This window comes from Pipistrellus hanaki, assembly GCF_964339955.1.
Source record: "Pipistrellus hanaki genome assembly, chromosome: 3".
In the NCBI taxonomy this organism is placed as follows: Eukaryota; Metazoa; Chordata; class Mammalia; order Chiroptera; family Vespertilionidae; genus Pipistrellus; species Pipistrellus hanaki.
The window spans coordinates 105,309,834-105,331,104 of NC_140505.1; the positions used below are offsets into that span (position 1 = coordinate 105,309,834).

The following is a 21,271-nucleotide window of genomic DNA, read 5'->3' on the forward strand; positions in this document are numbered from 1 at the left end:
AACTAAATATTCACATACAAAATAATAAAGTTGGATTCCTACACTACACTATATACAAAAATTAAATTGGAATGGATCAAAGACCTCAATGGGAAAGCTAAAACTATAAAACTCAGAGAAGAAAATGTAGGACAAAATCTTCATGACCTTCAATTAGACAATATTTTCTTAGATGTAACACCAAAAGCATAAGCAACAAAGAAAAACCAAGATAAATTAGATTAAACAAATTTAAAACTTGTGTGCATTAAAGGATATCAAGGAAATGAAGAGTTAACCCACAAAATGGGGAAATATTTGCAAAACACATATCTGATATGTTGGAGTCTACAGAATATATACTTCCTAGAAGTCAACAATAAAAAGACAAATAACTCAATTTGAAAATGGGCAAAATATTTGAAAAGACATTTCTCCAAAGAAGACATACAAATGGTCAATAAGCACATGAAAATATACCCAACATCATTAGTCACTATGGAAATGCAAATTAAAACTACAATAAGAGCCCTGGTTGGTTTGATTCAGTGGTTAGAGCATGGGTCGTGGGTTCAATTCCCAGTCAAGGGTACATACTTCAATTGGGGTGTATGCAGGAGGCAACCAATCCATGTGTCTCTCTCCTATCAATGTTTATCTCTCTCTCCACCTCCCTTCCCTTACTTCCATTCTGTCTGAAAATTAGTAGAAAAAATATCCTCAGGTGAGGATTTTAAAAACTACAATAAGATACCAATGCACACCCATCAGTATGGCTATTTAAAAAAAGAAATAACAGCCAAAACTGGTTTGGCTCAATGGATAGAGAGTCGGCTTGGGGACTGAAGGGTCCCGGGTTCGATTCCGGTCAAGGGCATGGACCTTGGTTGTGGGCATATCCCCAGTGGGGGGTGTGCAAGAGGCGGCTGGCTGGTCGATGACTCTCTCTCACTGATGTTTCTAACTCTGTATCTCTCTCCCTTACTCTCTGTACAAAATCAATAAAATATATTTAAAAAAAAAAAAAAAAAGAAAGAAAGAAAGAAAGAAAGAAAGAAAGAAAGAAAGAAAGAAAGAAAGAAAGAAATAACAAGCATTAGCAGGAATGTAAAATTATGTAGCCAATTTAAAAAGTTTGGCAGTTCTGCCAGAACCGGTTTGGCTCAGTGGATAGAGCGTAGGCCTGTGGACTGAAAGGTCCCAGGTTCGATTCTGGTCAAGGGCATGTACCTTGGTTGCGGGCACATCCCCAATAGTGGGTGCGCAGGAGGCAGCTGGTCGATGTCTCTCTCTCATCGATGTTTCTAACTCCCTATCCCTCTCCCTTCCTCTCTGTAAAAATCAATAAAATATATATTTTTTTTTTAAATAAATAAATAAAAATAAAAAGTTTGGCAGTTCCTTATAAAGTTAAACATAAATTAACATTAATTCTATTCCTAGATATACTGTATATCCAAAAGAAAAGAAAAGATATTTTCATACAAAACCCTGTGCTTGCCAAAACTGGTTTGGCTCAGTGGGTAGAGCATCGGCCTGCAGACTGAAGGGTCCCAGGTTCGATTCCAGTCAAGGGCATGTACCTTGGTTGCGGGCATGTCCCCAGTGGGGGGTGTGCAGGAGGCAGCTAATAGATGATTCTCTCTCATCGATGTTTCTAACTCTATATCCCTCTCTCTTCCTCTCTGAAAAATCAATAAAATATTTTAAAATAAAAAAAAGAAAAACAAAACCCTGTGCTTGAACATTCATAGAATCATTATTCATAATATCTAAAAAGTGAAAACAACCCAAATTTCTATGCCCTGATGAATAAACAAAATTTGGTATATTCCTTACAATGGAATAATCAGCCATAAAAAGGAATAAAATACCAACACTTGCTACAACATGAATGAATCCTGAAAACACTACCTTAAAGAAGCCAGACACAAAAAACACATCATATCTAATAAAGAGGGAATATGCTAATTGACCCTCATGCCATTGTGGCGCCCACAGCCAATAAAGAGGAAATATGGTAATTGACTGCCCCAACCTCAAAGATGGTGGCACCCACAGATATTAAGAAGGGAGTATGCTAATTGACTGCCCTGCCCTCAAAGATGGTGGCGCCCACAGCCAATAAGAAGGGAGTATGCTAACTGACTGCTCCACCCTCAAAGATGGTGGTGCCCACAGCCAATAAGGAGGGAAAATGCTAATTGACTGCCATGCTCTCAAAGATGGCGATGCCCACAGCCACAAAATGGTGGCACCCATTCCCCTTAGCCCTGCTGGGTCCGGCCCCAGGCAGACCCAGCAGTTCCGTGCACCTGCCTCCGGAGTCCCCCAGTCCCCTCAGCTGCCCTTTCTCTATAATAGAAGTGTCAACCAAATTCAAGACCAACAATGATAGATGGAAACACACACATGCAATTGGCGCCAGCAAAAACTTTATGTGTATCACGCATGTGCGAGCCAACTTAGCCTTTTATAGATAAAAACTTGCTTAATTAGACCTGCTTTCTGTTTTAGCTAAACTTTTTCCAGCCCAGTGAAGCACCCCAACATCTTTTTCAAGTAATTGTCAGCAATGTAGCAGTAAATATCAATATAAAGCAGATTATTTTTGTAAATCATGCAGGGAGAACAAAGCGTAAAGTATCTGCCTGCAGAAGTGTTTCACTATACTCTGCACAGTGAGAAAACCTGAAGTCAATTTCAAGGTTGACCATTTCTTACTTCTTTTCAGTCAGGTCAAGTTTCTAAGCTTTCTAAATATCTGTTTTCCAGCTAATGAAAAAAAAAAAATATATATATATATGATTCCATGAGTCTCCTATCTACCTACCCCAGGACTTCTGTGAGGATCAAATGAGATGAGGCACAGGAAAAGGCTTCACAGATATCTGGTTACAGTGTGAAATGTTTCCACATGGCTATAAAGCAGGTCTTATTCCTGGACTGAAGAAATCTAAGGAGGCTAGTAACTAGGGAGAGGAAGCTGGGCATTGCTATTTGACATGACCAGGACAGACACTTAGCATATTAGCCTTTCATATATATGTCATCCCAATACAATTAATATTTTTTAAATATTAAATAAATAAAAGATAATTTATAGCAAGGTAAACTAAGATCCTTCCCTTTTTTTCAAGAATAATTTTTCAGTCACTTATATAAGTTCAGCTTCATTTAAAAAGAGTTACTATTAACAAGCTGGAAGTTAAATTAGACCCTGAAAGTTCCAACTATTTACCTCCTTAAAGTTTACTTGAAAAGTTATATGAAGCAAAGTAAATCCACGTAGAATATATTCCCCACTAGAAATATCATCACTCATTATACTTCATTCACTAGGCATAGTTTTCTTTTAAAAAATGGTATTTCAAAAATTTAGCTATACATATTCTCCATAAACAAATTTTAAATAAACTGAGTTATATTAAAATTATAGGTAAAAGAAAGAAAAAGGAAAAATTCTAATGCCTAAGTATATTAAATTTCCAACTTAAAATTTGATTGGAGTCCAACTTGGCCTTCTCTTATCCTCTTTAACACTGACTTAAAAAATAATAACATTTAGAAAACACTGCAATTAATCCTTATGAAAGAGGAAACAGCAACATTTTATTTTTAGCTGCATTTAAAAAATAATTATTTATTGTTGAAAGTATTATATATTTCTCATCCCCTCCCCCCCCCCCTTTTCCTACCAGCCCACCTAATTCTAACCAGAGGCAATATTTCCTTCGGCTTCAAACAAGGGCTGCTAACGAAGGAAACCTGGGACGACTCTTTATGAGTCTTTCAGAGGTCAAGAGTGTCCCAGGCCACTTCCATTAGCTGAATCTCCCAGGATACTTTAAATATATATATTGATTTTAGAGAGTGAAAGGGAGAGGGAGAGAGAGGTAGAAACATCAACAATGAGAGAGAATCATTGATGGCTGGCTGCCTCCAGCACGCCCCACCACCACCACTGAGGATAGAACCTGCAACCCGGGCATGTGCCCTGACCAGGAACCGAACGATGATCTCCTGGGTTCATGGATCGATGCTCAACCACTGATCCACAGTGGCCGGGGTCCCAGGATACTTTATAATAAAAATAAATGCTAAAATCACAAAAATTGTATAATATTGTAAATGTTTACATTAAACAAATTAATGCTTAACACACACACACACACACACACACACACACACACACACACACACACGCCAAAGCAATATAATTGAATTGTTTCTGAAAGACATCATCTGAGGTCTAAATAGAAGGCTCATGTAAATTTGGGGCCCCAGTTGAAAACTTGGATATCCATTTTCCCTTGAAGAACCGCCCAATTATCACTCTTCTTATCTAGCTCTCAACAAGCTACTGATGAATTTGAGCAGGGACAACAAAGGGTATTTGATTCCCACAGGCTGTCAGCCCCACACCTAGGTCTGGATGGTGTGAGATAACCCCACACGCCACTCCTTCCCAATTAGATGCTCAATACAAATAACTAGATGGTAGCTATTAATGTCATTCTTTTAAAATAAGGTGACCAGACATCCCGCTTTTGGCGGGACAGTCCCGATTTTTAACAACTTGTCCCTTGTCCCACAGCGTTTTTAAAAAGTCTCGATTTTTGGAAAGAATGCACGACAAACTAGGGAACGGCGGGAGAACGGGAAGGGAATATACGGTTTTCGGCAACCATGTGGCTATTTAGCCAGGATATGAGTTTTATATTATTTTTGTTAATTTTATAATGTTAAACTTTAATAATAACAAATAATTGTTGAGAACTGATTATCAAGAACTGCTTATCAAAGTTCACATTGTTGATCAGTTGTTAGAATTCGACCACCATTGTTTGGATTTAATGAACAATGGCATTTTGGGGGATTGGCAACGACGAAAACATTTTGTAACTGTCTCTCAGACAATACACATCGTACTGCGTGCTAGTAAGCTAGTTAAACAAGTGATGTCATTACAAATCAGCTATTCAGATAATTTAGGTAAGTAATTTATTTATTTCATAAATACATAAATTTTCTTGAATTTGGCAGACAGTAATTGTATTATTTATATTTTATAGTGGCGGCAAAAAGTCTAGTGCCGGCCTTGAAAGTGACACGAGTATACATAATTTTTTAAATTATATTTGTAAATTGTACTTATGTTGAAATTTAAAAAAATATGTTACAATACTATTTTTTGCATTCTATAAAAATTTTTGTTACTCCATATAGACTAAGGTGACCAGATGTCCCGCTTTTGGCAGGACAGTCCCAATTTTTAATCAAGACCAAATTTGTAATCAAGAACCTCCTCTCCCCTCCCTCTCCCAGGTCAATGGTGTCCCGCTTAACCAATGTTAAAATCTGGTCACCTTACTATATGCAGACATTTTGAAAGTAATTTTGGGGGGTGAAATAGGCAGGTTTAGGAAATTTTAGGAATTAAGGGGTCCATGGAAAAAGCACTGGGCTACAGAGCTACATTACCACAAGACAAGGGAGCTGGGAGTGGCAGAAGTTACATTTATATATGATAAGGGACTGGAAGTAACAAAAGGTACATATTTACAAAATAAATGAAGAAAGAAAGCCCAGAGGGAATAGGAGAACAATAAGGGAGAAGGAGGAGGAAACCTCTGTACTTCATGTGAGGCTTGAGCTCTGGAGTTGCTATAGTGACCAAATCAAAGGGGAATTATGATCAATCAGAGGGGATATCAAGGTAAAAACATCTGCAGCCTTTATAAACCACAGGAAAAAGGGACTCAGTGGGACTCTCCCCCTCCCCACGTGGGAGTCTGTGCTTGTTTCTCAATAAATTTCCACCTTTTACTATACCACATTTCATTCATGGTTTCATTCTTTGACTCCACTGATCAAGAGCCCGGGAAGCCATACTGCCCAGGGAATACCACAATTCCAGTACAAATTTCTCATTTCAATTTCATTAAGGGATCACAAAGAATTATTAACAACAGTTACATCTCTAAAAGCCGCACTGAGAAGGTCAAATGATGGGGAGAAAGACTTTAATTTGTTTTGTTTTTCACCTTGAATATATATTACTTTTATGATTTTAAAATTAAGTAGTTTTTCAAACCACATTATTTCTTAGTGCTTTTCTAAAAAAAAAATTGAGGTATAATTAACATGTAACATTAATTTCAGATGTATAATATGATTCAGTATTTGTATTCACTGTGAAATGATCACCACAAAAAGTTTAGTTAACATAAATTACCACATACAGTTACAGAAAAGTTTTTTTCTTGTGATAAAAACTTTTAAGATCAACTCTCAGCAATTTTGAAATATGCAATACAATATTATGAATTACAGACACCACACTATATATATTACATTCCCATTACTTAATTATTTTATAACTGAAAGCCTGCACCCTTAGATTCCTTTCGGAATGCTTTGAAAGAAATATTTATCTAGATTTTTTAATTGGGTACATTTATATTTCAAATATATTAGTGGGTCTATACATAAAAATCAGACAAATTTCAGAAAAGTTGTAAAACTCTCTTCCAAAAAAGTTCAAAATTATTTTTTCTATTATAAAATATCTGGCACACTAGAAGTCAGTAGCAAAGTGATAGCCAACAGTCTAGAGTGGAAATAACACAGCTTGACTACAAGCTAAAACTTGAGTTGTATAACATGTTTTGCAAAGCTAAAGTGTTTCAAATTCACCAATTCAGAAACAAAATAGGAAAGTAACAATAAAGAAGGTAAAAATTAAGGTAAAAAAAATAAATTCTTCCTTTCCTTGACACATGTAGACTATATGTTTTTTTAAATTTATGTTTATCTTTGAAAGTTTTACAAGATGTCCTTCCTTTCCCCATTGATCACCTTCCCCTTGCTCCCCCGCCACCTCTCCCCTCATACACTATTGGTATATGTTAATTATAGTAGTATGTTTTCTATTCAAAATTATAGTAATATTAATCACATAGATGGAGTTGCAAACATTCCAAATCCACAAATATACTAATTCATGTCATTACAGTTCCAATACAGAAGCAGCAGAAGAATGTCAACACTTTGGCAATTTACAAGGCACTTTCCAGAAATAATAGCATGCAAACTACTACTGAAGATACTAATACTGTTTACTTAAAAATTTTAAAAACTGAATATGCAGAACAGTTCTAACAATTTATCTATTGCAACAACAGTTTTAATTACAAACCACAAATATATAAACAGAGGAAGGTGAAATTTTGACAACATTTAGGTATAACTCAGAGATATGTATACATGATGTGTGAGAGATGAACTCAGAACCCCTGCAGCTTACCTTCTTCTGAAGAACATTAACCTTCCGCTCCTTCACATCCAGCATGTCCTTGAGGTCATGTATCTCTCCAGCTTGTGTTCCTTTCTCCTCAGCCATATCCTGAATTTGTTTTGTTTTCTTATTCAGCATGGTTTCCTTCTCTTCCAAACGCAATCGGAGAGCATCCACCTAAGAATGTATGACTTTTCATTAGAGTCAAATAAAATACTACTCTAACTATAATTATTACACTTAGAAACTAATTCTGGAATGGTGTGAGTACTTTCATGAGAAAAATAAAATTTACATCAGTTAAATTACCATCAGATAATAGAAGGATAAATGGATCTGAATCAAGGAGACAAAGTGGAGAATTGTTATAAAGAGGTTGAGTATTGCTACTTCTATAAAAGTAGCATAATCTAGAACTATGTTTATCAAACTTTATGTGCATTACAATCAAATTGCCAATCCTAGCCATCAGTTTCTGATTCAGTAGCATTGGGATTTAAGAATTAGTATTTCTAATTTCTAAGTTCCCAAGTGATGCTACACTGCTTTAGAAAATCTAATATTAGAGATACACCACAAGCATCACCAAGCATGCCACTTGCTGAATCAGATAACAAAATCTAGGTCTTAGACACAATGCTTTTAGGACAAGCCCAATAATGCACTTAGAGAGCTGTAAAACACAAAGCAACACACCACTTTCAGATCCCAAGATGGTTTTCTGAAGTCTGGTATCCAGTTCCCTTTATCCCTGAAGTTTAACAGCTTTTGTTAAATACAACACTAAAATTACTAGAAATCTGATAATTATTTTTAAATTATGGTACTTATTTTTAAATCTATCCATAGAAAATTTCATTAAGCATACTCATACACTAAATTTTTTTATTTTTTGCTTTTCCACTAAGGATTTATAATTCAGCAAATAATTACATATGTATTTGATTATAGTTAAAAAAAAAAAAAGACGTAGATTTCTTTCATATTAAGATTGTACTATTCAACAGGAATATGAATTATATATGAAAGCCACATATGAAATTTTTAATTTTCTAACAGCTACATTGAAAAGGAAAATGGAAACAAGCAAAGTTAATTTTAATAACATACTTTATTTAATCTAATATATCTATAGTTATCATTTCAAACATATAATCCATATAAAAAAAAAAAACTTACAAGCTATTTTACATTCTTTGTTTCATGCTAAATCTTCCAAGTCCAATGCATATTGTAATTTACATTTATATCACATCTCAGTTTGGATATATTTCAAGTGATCAATAAACACATGTGACTATCACACTGACAGTGCAAATCTAAGATATCAAGTATGTTTCTATAAAACACCTTTTATCTTGAACTTGTCCTATATTATTTTTTGTGTATGAGTATGGATTAACCCACAGAGAAAAAACAAATAATATGGGTAATAACTTACATTTATAGTACAGCAAAACTCTCAGAAAAGATCTAATATTATAACTAAACTATAAGATATGAGAGAACCAATACTGTGTATATGGTGGTACTGACTACTCAGTATTACAGAAAATTTCCACCCAGCCAGTGTGACTGAGTGGTTGAGCATCAATCTATGAACTAGGAGTTACTGGTTTGAATTCTGGTCAGGGCACATGCCAGGGTTGCAAGCTCAATCCCCAATAGGGGACACGCAGGAGGCAGCTGATCAAGGATTCCCTTTCATCCTTGATGTTTTTATCTCCTGTCTCCCTGTCCCTTCCTCTCTGAAATCAATAAAAATACATATTCTTAAAACATTAAAAAAAAAAAAAAAGATAATTTCCTAGGTCCGTGGTCAGCAAACTGTGGCTCAAGAGCCACAAGAGGCTCTTTGGCCCCTTGAGTGTGGCTCTTCCACAAAATACCATGGTCTATTTTGAAGAAGTGGAGTTAGAAGAAGTTTACGTTTTAAAAATTTGGCTCTCAAAAGAAATTTCAATTGTTGTACTGTTGATATTTGGCTCTGTTGACTAACGAGTTTGCCGACCACTGTCCTAGGTGACTAGTCTCATTTGAAACTGCTATAGTTAAGTTGTTATGTACTTACAAATTATATCAAACTATACGGGAAAGCAAAGTATGTAAATTAACCAGCTTTCACTATGCTAAACTATATTTCTCCCAACCACTTAAACATCACCAAGCCAGAAATTGGGAAAGCAACCATTTTATGTCCCACTTATAATCCTTCACAAGCTCTATTGACAAACACTTATTAACCTCCAATTTTCTTTTATTCTACTTTAATAAATAATATATGGTTAACTAGATTATATTCTGGAAAAGGTCCACCTAAGAACTTTCATATTGTAAAAATAGCAGATCTACAATAAGTCAAACCCAGTGAATCCAAGAAATGTTACATTAAAAGTTTCTAGTGTGGGTGTCTAAAGTCAATACTAAAAATCTCACAGCAAGAATTAAAATCCAAAGCAAAGCAAAGATGAATTACATGATTCCCACTAAATTCTCTAATGGTCTTTTCTGAAGTGCAAGATAACAAAAGTCTTTAAGTTTCCCTTGGTTGCTTTTCATGCAATGCAGAATTTAAATGTGCTGGTCCAGAGGTCTGAGATAAGACAACCATGAAAACACTCAGCTACTACTAGATTAATTGCTCTGAATTCTAAACTGATCTTTAAGTTTGGAGTAAACTAAAATTCATAGTATATTTTGTATGAGGTCCATATTTTGCAAACCACAAAAAAAAAAACCATATTTAGAAAAGCACATCAGAGACTAGCAGGACACATAGTCATCACCCTAACACCATTCCTGGCAGGAGGAACAGACCTTGTTCATTCACATCAACTGAGCTGGAGGAGCAGTGTCCACCCATCTTAACAAACATCAAGGTCTGTGGCAAATAGGTTACGCCAAATTCAACACAAACAGAAGGTTTTTCTCTACAAGTTTTTCAATAGATATAAACAGAAAAGTGGCTACCTTGCTGTGTTGGCCTCTCAATGCTGACCATAAAACCACTAATGATCTCAACCACTAAATTAACCTTAATTTTTTTACATCAATAAATAGATCATCTAAATGTAGTAATTATTGCATAGCAACAATGGTTTGTTTCCTATAATTTCTCTCATGACTTTATGACTTTACCAATATGATTCAGTCCCTTCCCAATTCACTGACTACACCATTTCAGTTTTCTTTACTGGATCTTCTGTCATTTCCCCCTCTTCACATCTTACTTTACACAACTTCTTCTGGAGGCAGGCTTTAACCACTACCTCTACGACGGCTTCCAAATCTTTATTCCTGGCCCAACCAGTTCTAAATGCAGGGATTCTAACAAAAATTTTCCAGTTAAACCTAATATTCTATTGAATATTAAGTTTAGAGTAAGATTTTTTTTAGAACCTTTACTTTTAAAGGATCTTTAAAAGATCACCTAGTGTGGACCAAAATTACGATAAGTTAAATTTAAGTGGTATCTATTAATTTATCTTCTGAATTCTTCCTGTATTTCCCAATATTTCATACATTATTTTTTAAAAATTTAATAACCTGCCCTGGCCAGTATGGCTCCGTTAGTTAGTTGGGCATCATCCTGTGAACCAAACAGGTTGCTGGTTCCATTCCTGGTCAGGAAATATGCCGTGTTTCTAGCATGATCCCCAGTAGAGGGCTTGCAGGAGGTAGCCAATTGATGCTTTCCTCTCACTTCAATGCCCTTTCTTTCTCCCTCTCCTTTCCTCTCTCGCTAAAAAAATTAATAAAAATATTTTTTTAAATTAAATACTCTAGACCTGGTCAGGTGGCTCAGTTGGTTGGAGCATTGTCCTGTATACCAAAAGGGGTTGTGAGTTTGATCCTTGGTCGAGGTGTATATAGAGGCAACAGATCAACATTTTTCTCTCACATCAATGTCTCTTTCCCCCATCTCCACTCTCTCTAAAAAAAAAAATCAATAAACATATCCTCAGATGAGGATTTTTTTTACATTAAATCACCCTAACACCAAATTTTAAAGCTGAAGAAATCAAATTCTAAACAAGTGACTTGCTCATGATCACTGAATATAATTTCCTACCACCACATTTCCCATTGTTCCCATCTACAAATGAGGCTAAATGAAGGACACTGGGCAATGGTGTTGACAACATATACAAATAAACCTTTCCTTTTAATTTATTTTTTACTTAAAATATAGTTAGTATACAATCTTATATTGGTTATATTTATTTCAGGTGTTCAATATAGTGATTCAACATTTTTATACCCTGCCATGTCATCACCTCACTAATTCTAGTAATTATTTGTCACCATGTAAAGTTATCACAATAGAACAGACTACATTCCCCTTCCCCTTTTCAGCCATTCTCCCATCCCATCTGGTAACTAACCCTTTGGTCTATGTTTCCAGGAATCTATTTTTATTTTTGTTTTATTTGTTTGTTTGTTTGTTTGAGATTCACATATAAATGAAACCATATGACATTTGTCTTTCTCTGCTTGACTTATTTCACTTAGTGAAACTCACAAAAGGCAAGGTTTCATTCCTTTTTATTGCTGTGTAATATTTCATTGTGTGAGATATGTATATATACATATATATACATATATATACACATATATTCTAAATAATAATTCTATATAATAAAGAGGTAATATACAAATTGACCATCACTCCAACACACAAGATGGCCACCCCCCATGTGGACACAAGATGGCCACCACAAGACGACCAGCAGGGGAGGGCAGTTAAGAGGACCAGGCCTGAAAGGGAGGGCAGCTGGGGGCAAGCAGGCTTGCAGGGGAGGACAGATGGGAGGAACCCAGGCCTGCAGGGGAGGGCAGTTGGGGTGACAAGACCTACAGAGGAGGGTAGTTAGGGGTGGCCAGGCCAGCAGGGGAGGGCATTTAGGGGCAATCAGACAGGCAGGGGAGCAGTTAGGCATTGATCAGGCTGGCAGAAGAGTGGTGAGGGGGTAATCAGGCTGGAAGGCAGAAGTGTTTAGGGCAATCAGGCAGGTTGGCAGGTGAGTGGTTGGGAGCCAGCAGTCCTGGATTGTGAGAGGGATGTCCCAGATTGGAGAGGGTGCAGGCTGGCTGAGGGACACACACACACACCTTGTCCTCTTGCACAAAGTTCATGCACCTATACCTCTAATACACACATATACGCATATGTCTTTATCCATTCATCTATATGTGGACACCTACACTGCTTCCAAGTTTTGGCTATTGAATACATAATGTTGCAATAAACACAGGAAAATATTTCTCCAAAAAAGATATACAGATGGCTAACAGACATATGAAAAGATGTTCAACATCACTAATCAACAAGGAAATGTAAATCAAAACCACAATGGGATACAAGCGCACATAAGTCCGAATGGCTATTTTTAAAAAGTCAACAAGTAACATGTGCTGTTGAGGATTTGAGAAAAGGGAACCCTTGTGCACTGCAGGTAGAAAATGAAACTGGTTCAGCCCCTAGGGAAACAGTATGGATATTCCTCAAAAAAATAAAAATAAAAATAGATATACCATTTGACTCAGAAATATCACTTCTGGGTATTTATCCAAAGGAAACAAGTACACTTTTTTAAAACACTATTTCAACAGACTACACAGAGCTCTGTTGAAGCTTCACATGTGAAAGAAAAAAAAAAAAAAAAAAAAAAAAAAAAAAGCTGAGGAGCTCAGAGAAATATTAAAAAGGACATTTCAAAGTACAGTTTATTTGTACTTTGTTTACAAAAAAATAAAGTTGCAAATTTATAATCTTACAAAATCAATGTCAACATCATTTCCACCCACTTTCCCTTGAAATTTTATAAAGCAGACAAAGACACAAATTGGCTATACAGAGTATACTATGCCCTGACTCGTGTGGCTCAGTTGGTTAGAGCATCATCCCATACACCAAATTGTCGAGGGTTTGATTTCCAGTCAGTGCACATACCCTGGCTGCAGTTTCTATCAATTAAACCTTAAAGCCCTCTCTATGTGAAAACGCTTAGAATCATGGAGAATTTCCACACTAAAAGGATCCTCAAAGTTATCCCAGCCAACGTGGCTCAGTGGTTGAGCATCGACCTATGAACCAGGCAGTCACAGGTTCAATTCCCAGTCAGGGCACATGCCCAGGTTGCTCAATCCCCAGCAGGGGGCGTGCAGGAAGCAACCGATCCATGGTTCTGTCTTATGGATGTTTCTATCTCTCCCTCTTCTTTCCTCTCCAAAATCAATAATAAAAAAGTGTATATGGGGGGGGGGGGGGGAAATGAGGAACATTTGTAAAAATATGAATGATAAAGATTTATTTAAAATTTTAAAAAATATATATATAAAGTTACCTAATTAAATCTCTCATTAAAAACTTGAATCTCTTCATACAATATCCCTTTTAATCAGAGATCTCTAGTATTTTAACATCTCCAGTGAAAACCACAAATATGGTTCTTCTCTAGAGGATGCCCATACACTTCTTTAACGGCTAGTAAAAAAACTAACTCTTAACTTGAACTTTCAGAAAATGTTTTTCTGTAGTTTTAGCCATTGGCCCAAGTATGACACCTTAGGTCACATTCTCTTCCACATAACAGCCATTTAGATACATGCAGACTGTCATGTACTCCAAAGAACATTTTTTCTCTAAACTAACCTTCAAGTGTTCTTATCATCCCATGGTGTCAGATGCTTTGAGTCTAAACATGCTAAAATGTGCCAATGTCTCTTAAGTCATTGCACCCAGAACTCAATATTTTAGGTGTGGTCTAATCATTTCATCCTTATTTCTAGACAGTTGAATATCACATGATCTCAATCATATGTGAGATATAATGATCAGCATAAAATGATGAACAAAAATAGTTCCAAAGACAAGGTGACTCTAATTACATAGTCCAACCTCAGAGAGAAGTTGCGGGGGGGGGGGGGGGGGGGGTGGAGAATGAAGAGGGATGTAGGGAAAGGAGAAGTTAAAGATCAACCAGAAGACTTGTATGCATGCACATTAACATAACCAATGGACACAGACACTGTGTGGTTGGGGCTTGTCTCGGGGGGGGGGGGGGGGGAGAAGGAGGGGTGGGGGCATCAATGGTGGGGGGAAAGGAGACATACTATGTAATACTTTAACAATGAAAAAAAGAAGAAAAGGAGACAGAGAGGATCATAGCCATAAAGAAAATAAAAATGGCAATAAAAATATTTATCAATAATTATCTTAAATGTAAATGGATTAAAAGCTCCAGTCAAAAGACATAGGGTGACTGAACAGATAAGAAAACATGACCTGCCCTAACGTTTGACTCAATGGATAGAGCGTCAGCCTGCGGACTGAAGGGTCCCAGGTTTGATTCCAGTCAGGGCATGTACCCTGGTTGCAGACACATCCCCAGTGGGGGGTATGCAGGAGGCAAACGGTCAATATTTCTCTCTCATCGATGTTTCTGGCTCTCTAACCCTTTTCCTTCCTCTCTGTAAGAATTCAATAAAATATATTTTTAAGAAAGGAAAGAAAATATGACATATATATACTCTCTTCAAGAGAACCACCTCAGAACAAAAGATGCACACAGACTGAGAGTGAAGGGATAGAAGAAAGTATTTCATGCAAAAGGAAAGGAAAGAAAACCTGGGGTAGCAATACTCATATCAGACAAAATAAACTTCAAAACAAGGGCCATAACAAAAGACAAAGAAGACCAGTACATAATATTAAAGAGAATGATTCAACAAGAAAATATAACCTTTGTAAACATCTGTGTACTCAATATAGGAGCACCCAAGTAAGTAAAAATTCTTGATGGACTTTAAGAAAGAGATTGACTGCAATACAGTCACAATAGGGGGACTTTAACACCACACTGACCACACTGGATAGATCTTCCAGACAACAAATTAACAAGGAAACAGACCTTAAATGACATACTAGATCAGATGGACCTAACTGATATTTACAGAACATTTCACCCCAAAGCAACAGGATATACATTTTTCTCAAGTGCACCTTGAACATTCTCAAAGATAGACCACATGTTAGGCCACAAAACAAGTCTATACAAATTCAAGAAAATTGATATTATACCAAGCATCTTCTCAGATCACAATGGCATGAAGTTAAAAATCAACTACAATAAAAAAATTCAAAAACACTCAAATACATGGAGGCTAATTAGCATGTTATTAAACAAAGAATGGATTACCAATCAGATCAAGCAAGAAATTAAAAACTTCCTAGAAACAAATGAAAATGAACACATAACCACCCAAAACCTATGGGACACGGTGAAAGCAGTAATGAGAGGGAAGTTTATAGCACTGCAGGTCTACCTCAAGAAACAAGAAAAAGGATTAATAAACTATCTAACCTACGACTAAATGAATTAGGAAGAGAACAGAAAGAAAAGCCCAGAGGAAGTAGAAGGAAGGAAATAATAAAAATCAGAGTGGAAATACATGACATAGAGACTTTAAAAAGATCAATACATCCAAGAGCTTGTTCTTTGAAAAGATAAGATTGATGAACTCCTAGCCAGACTCATCAAGAAGCAAAGAGAGAGAACCCAAATAAATAAAATCAGAAATTAAAAAGGTGATATAATGAATACTACAGAAATACAAAGGATTGTAAGCAAATACTATGAACAACTATATGCCAACAAACTGACAACCTGGGTGAAATGGACAAATTCCTAGAAACATGCAATCTTCCAAAAGTCAATCAGGAAAAATCAGAAAAACCTGAGTAGGCCAATAACAACTGATGAAATTGAAGCAGTAATTTAAAAACTTCTAGCAAACAAAAATCCTGGACCAATTGAATTTTAGCAAACATTCAAAGAAAAACTAATACTTGTCTTCCTCAAACTATTCCAAAAAGTCTTTAAGAGAAAGGAACACTTCCAAGCCCTTTTTAAGAAGCCAACATTATGCTAATTCCAAAACCAGTTAAAGACACTATAAAGAAAGAAAATTACAAGCCAATATCATACTAATGAACACAGATGCTAAAATCCTTAACAAAATATTAGCAACTGGGATCCATCAATATATTAAAAAGATGATACAACATGATAGAGTAAGATTTATTCTTGGGATGGTACAATATTTGCAAATCAATAAATTCAATACATCATAAACAAATTGAAAGATAAAAACCACATGATCATATCAACAGAAGCAGAAAAAGCATTGGAAAATCATATCTTTTCTAATATCCTTTCTTTGCTTAATGAATTTTAAAATAAAATAAACACTCTTTTATACGTGTTCTTTTTCATATGTGCTGAATTTGGTGATTTGAAAGTTAAATCAAAGTCTAGGGTAGTTGCAGAAAGATAAAATCAATATCAAATTACAGAAATATATGAGAATTTTCAGAGTTGGTTCAAACTACCTATTATGGGCTCTAACATGATAATGTTGCTTTTGAAAAAGTGACTCTTGTTAATTGCCTTTGGAATAATTTAAGATAAAAAAGCAAATGCTAATAGGTAGGTATATTACATACATACATATAATCATTCAAAATTCAAAGGCAAGTTAGGTTATACAGTATTATATTTTAAGATGAGACTGACATATTTAAGCAGTTGTCCCAGTAACTTATGAGGTAATCACTGAAATTCAGTTTCTGCCATAATGGCTAAAAACAAATATAAAAACCATTCAAGCATGACCACAAATACAGTCTTTATTCTCTATGGTTCCAGAGACCAATCACAAGCCCATCTGTGTGAGACCTAGTTAATAAAAACACTATTTGAGAGGGATAGAAAGAAAAGGATGGATTGCCGAGAGGAAAAGGTCATTTATTAGAATGTGACAAGCTTTTAAATGTTTGTATTATCATTAACCAACTGCCTGGTCCTGTTTCCCACCCTGCAGCCACCATCCAAAGCTATCACAGGAGCAAAACTGGAAATCAGGCTCATGTCTAAAACACTCACACCCTCTTCTGACTCTTTTGGAGTACTGCATGCATACCAGTTACTAAAGTAGCAAATGCTAATAAAATTATAAATTAATAACAATACAAGTAACATTTTCTACATAATTTTATATTCAAAATTATCTTAATAAACCTAAATTTAAATTAATAAAAATATGAAAGACCAAATCTTCTATATAAAATGTATGCCCATGAAAAGAAAACTATGTTCCCTTAATATTTTACAAGTTTATATATTCGCTATTATAAAAATTACAATAACATAACTTTGTGTGCCAGACACTGAGTATGAATAAACTAGTTCATTCCTAACAACAACCATATGAGGTAGGCATCATCTTACAAATGTGTAAAGTGAGATACAATGAAGTTAAAAAACATGCCCAGGATCAGCATCTGGGTGGTAAGTAAGGCTAAATTCAAATGCAGTAACTGCGATGCTTATTAACTGTGAGACTTATTTATACCCAAAATATTCCTCTGAGTTAAAATGGAGTTGATATGATAATAAAATGAAACATAATTAAAATAGAGGAAAAGTTTGTTATAAAGAAAATTACAAATATGTCATCCAAATCTCTAATTTTAAACAAAATCCTAAAGGGTACAAAAATATTATATGAAATAGTTTTGGTCATTTTCACATTCCATCTCCCTTAAAAATTCTGATCTTCTGGGTATCTGTGATACAATTTTTATGATTCTTTTTACTACCCATTTCTTTTTTCCATCAAACTATGTCCTTATTTATTTATGATCTGTTTTTTAAAAGAAAAAACTAATCCATACTGTATGCTTTATTTTTCTTCTATAAAGTAGAACTACGTATCTATTCCTATCTAAATTACCTATTTCATTGAAATATTTGCATTGTCTGGCTGGTGTGGCTCATATTTGAGCGTCAGCCTATGAACCAGAAAGTTATGATTTGATTCCCAGCCAGGGCACATGCACAGGCTTCAGGCTCAATCCCAAGTAGGGGATGGGCAGAAGAAAGCCTATTAATGATTCTCTCTCATCAATGTTTCTCTCTCTCTCTCCCTCTCCTTTCCTCTCTGCTATCAATAAAAATATATTTTTAAAAAGATATTTGCATTAAGACAGTAAATCCAAATAGCATTATCAATTTCTTCTCATTGCAAACATGATATTCTCATCTGCCTAGAAATATTTAGAGTATTCCTACTTGAAATCAGGGCTGACCAGACAATTCTAAGATTTCTAAAAATACTAACAAACAGGATGTGAAGGCACAGTATCAATGATCTATAGTTCAAAACAAGATCTATTTAGGACATCTTAAGATTCAGTTTGCCTAGTTAAAGCTGTTTATAATATAAAAAACTAAGAACACTTAATAAAACAAGCATGGGATAACCAAGCTCACTGCCATTCATGACCAGAAGATTCACCATGGTAAAGAACAAAACCTTCACTTAAATTTCCTTTTTATAACTATGTTTTCATTTCATAATGCTAACAAAGTATTCTTAGAGAAAGTCCAAAGTATCTATATATATAAAAAGCCAGTGACGGTAATTCTTAACGACCGGTTGCTATGACGCCCACTGTAGCCAGCAAACCACCCAATCAGGTACATATATATCCTTTTTTTCCGCCATTGACCCAAGAGCTCTCTATGTGGTTAGCTGAGGCTAACCCCTGGCCAGAATTGTAGCTTTACTTATTCCTCTGCTCAAACCTGCTCTTTTCCCATTCTTCCCAGTTCTCAAAAGGATACTGCTCTCAAAAGTATAGTGGACTCTCCCACCCCGATCAACGGTGAGGCTGGCCACCCAACTTCCTGCAGCCCCTCCCCCCTGGCCAGCCTCACCCCTCTGGGCCCCCACCACTCTGATAGGCCTGCAGCTCCTCCCCAGCCAGCTCCAGCCCTGATCACCTCCCCCACCCCAAAAGAGAGCAGGGCCAGCTGTCCAACCTCCTGCAGCCATACCCCGATCAGGGCCCAATCACCCATAGCCCCTCCCCAGGCCACTGGCCCCAGATTGGCACCACCCACCCATTTGAAAGTGGGGCCAGCCAGCCACCACCCACAGCCCTTCCCCATGGCTGTCCTCACCCCCAATCGACCCCCAACCCCAATTGGGGGTGGAGCCCACCAGCCAATTACCCATGGCCCCTCCCCCCAGCCAGCCCGGCCCTGATAGGCCCCAATTGAGGCGGGCAGGCCAGCCAACTTCCCACTATCTCCTCCTCCCAAAAGGTCCAGGCCCAATCCATCCCAATTAAGGCCGGGCTGGCAGGACTCCACCCATGCACAAATTTGTGCCCTGGGCCTCTAATAAAAACAAATAAATTGTACCAGTTTTAATTTGCTAGATCCAAAAATAAAATTGTTATATCCAATATAATAAAAGCCTAATATGCTAAGTGTCTGGTCAACTGATTGGCCATTCAACCAATCAAAGTGTAATATGCTAATGAAATGCTTTGGTTGCTCAACTGCTCACTATGACATGCACTCACCACCAGGGAGCAGACACTCTGACCAGTAGGTTAGCTTGCTGCTGAGGTCTGGCTGATCAGAATTGAGAGGGACAGGACAGACATGCCCCGGAGCCCTCCTGTGGTACCTCCCTGGCTGGCCAACCTCCAACATCTCTCCCCAGCCCAGATCATGCACCAGTGAGGTCCCTCGGCCTGGCCTGTGGGACCAGCCAAAACTGGCTCTCTGACATCCCCCGAGGGGTCTTGGATTGCAAGGGGGCGCAGGCCAGGCTGAGATACCCCACTGGTCCATGAATTTGTGCACCATGTCTCTAGTTTTAGTATAACTGATCACATTGTTAAAGAATTAATCATAGCATCATGCTTATCTCCCAAATCTAAGCTATATAACAAAAAGAGCACAGGTAATACATATAAAAAGGTGCCAAGGAATCAAATCCCTGCAAATACCAAAACTATTTTTACCTCCGTCTGCAGAATGGCAGCCCTTTGTTCCTTAGCAGTCAAGGATTCCTTCAGCACTTCAATGTGTTGCTTACTGTCAGAGAACTGGTTCGTAAGTGTTTCTAGCTTTGTCTGTAGAGCTAGTAGTTCTGTATCCTTTCTGGAGAGCTCCTGCTTCACCTGACCAATCTATAGAAGAAAACAAAATACTGTAAGAAAAAAAGAAATAAAATACCCATCCCTGATCTGGATCTTTGACAAATCTAAGTCACAAGATATGAAACTAAAAGCAGCATTAATCATTAATTTAATGATAGAACATAATTCATCTCTTTGCGTCATCCAATCTTAGATATTCACAAAGATTATTTGACTAATAGGGATATTTCCAGTTTTATTTATTGTGTCTCTTAAACATTTTTTAAAATCCCTTAGAAAAGAAATGGAAAGAGAAAAATTCCAATTCAATTAAAATACTATCATATGACACACTAGTAAGACTATGAACTACACTTTTTTCATTTTGTGAAGTCAGACCTGTTCAGAACATAAAGCAGAATTAGTGTTGATGTAATTCATAAAGGAAAAAAAATAACACTTCCTAGTATTGCTATTTAAATTTAAAATCAAACGTTGACTGTGCTATATTTTTGTCTTCATTAAGATTTTTCATTCTCAAAAGTTTACATAAAATCTTTATCTTAAAATCCACTTTGTATTATAAGACATGATAAATATGTGCTTTTAAATATTTATAATTTTGATGAGTTGGGAGTATTGAGCTAAAAAAAATTTCACCTACAAAATTATATCACCTATAATATGCCATTCTAACTAAATGAAGATGACCTAAATAGAAAACGAATAAATCTCATTCTGTAAGAATCTACATGTGTAATTTGACAGAGTAATTAATTCATAAATAGGATTATTCATTCTCCTATATATTTCTTTCATCTTAACTTAGAAAATATTCATTTGTAACATCACCTTTGCATTTCTGTGTTTCTAAAAAAAAATTTAAATAGTCTTTTATTCTAAATGTAAGTCAAAGTAGTAGAAATTAAATCTGCTTTTACATTATGTCTACTGCTTAGGAAGGTAACTGTGCACTGAAAGACAAATTAATT

The 21,271-nt window shown here is 36.1% G+C and overlaps 2 protein-coding genes across 13 annotated transcripts in view; one reads left to right on the plus strand and one right to left on the minus strand.

The window, feature by feature from the left end:
* The window catches only part of RAD52 (RAD52 homolog, DNA repair protein), a 493,030-nt gene that overhangs the window by 282,809 nt on the left and 188,950 nt on the right, over positions 1–21,271 (plus strand). The gene's annotated exons all lie outside the window — the stretch shown is intronic.
* Positions 1–21,271, minus strand: part of ERC1 (ELKS/RAB6-interacting/CAST family member 1) — a 402,974-nt gene that overhangs the window by 268,667 nt on the left and 113,036 nt on the right. For all 11 annotated transcript variants that reach the window (XM_084878772.1, XM_084878773.1, XM_084878770.1 and 8 more), the window contains 2 exons: positions 20,163–20,330; positions 7,289–7,456 (listed from right to left, as the gene is read on the minus strand). In XM_084878772.1, the coding sequence (XP_084734898.1) occupies positions 7,289–7,456; positions 20,163–20,330 (336 nt within the window). The remainder of the gene's footprint in view (positions 1–7,288; positions 7,457–20,162; positions 20,331–21,271) is intronic.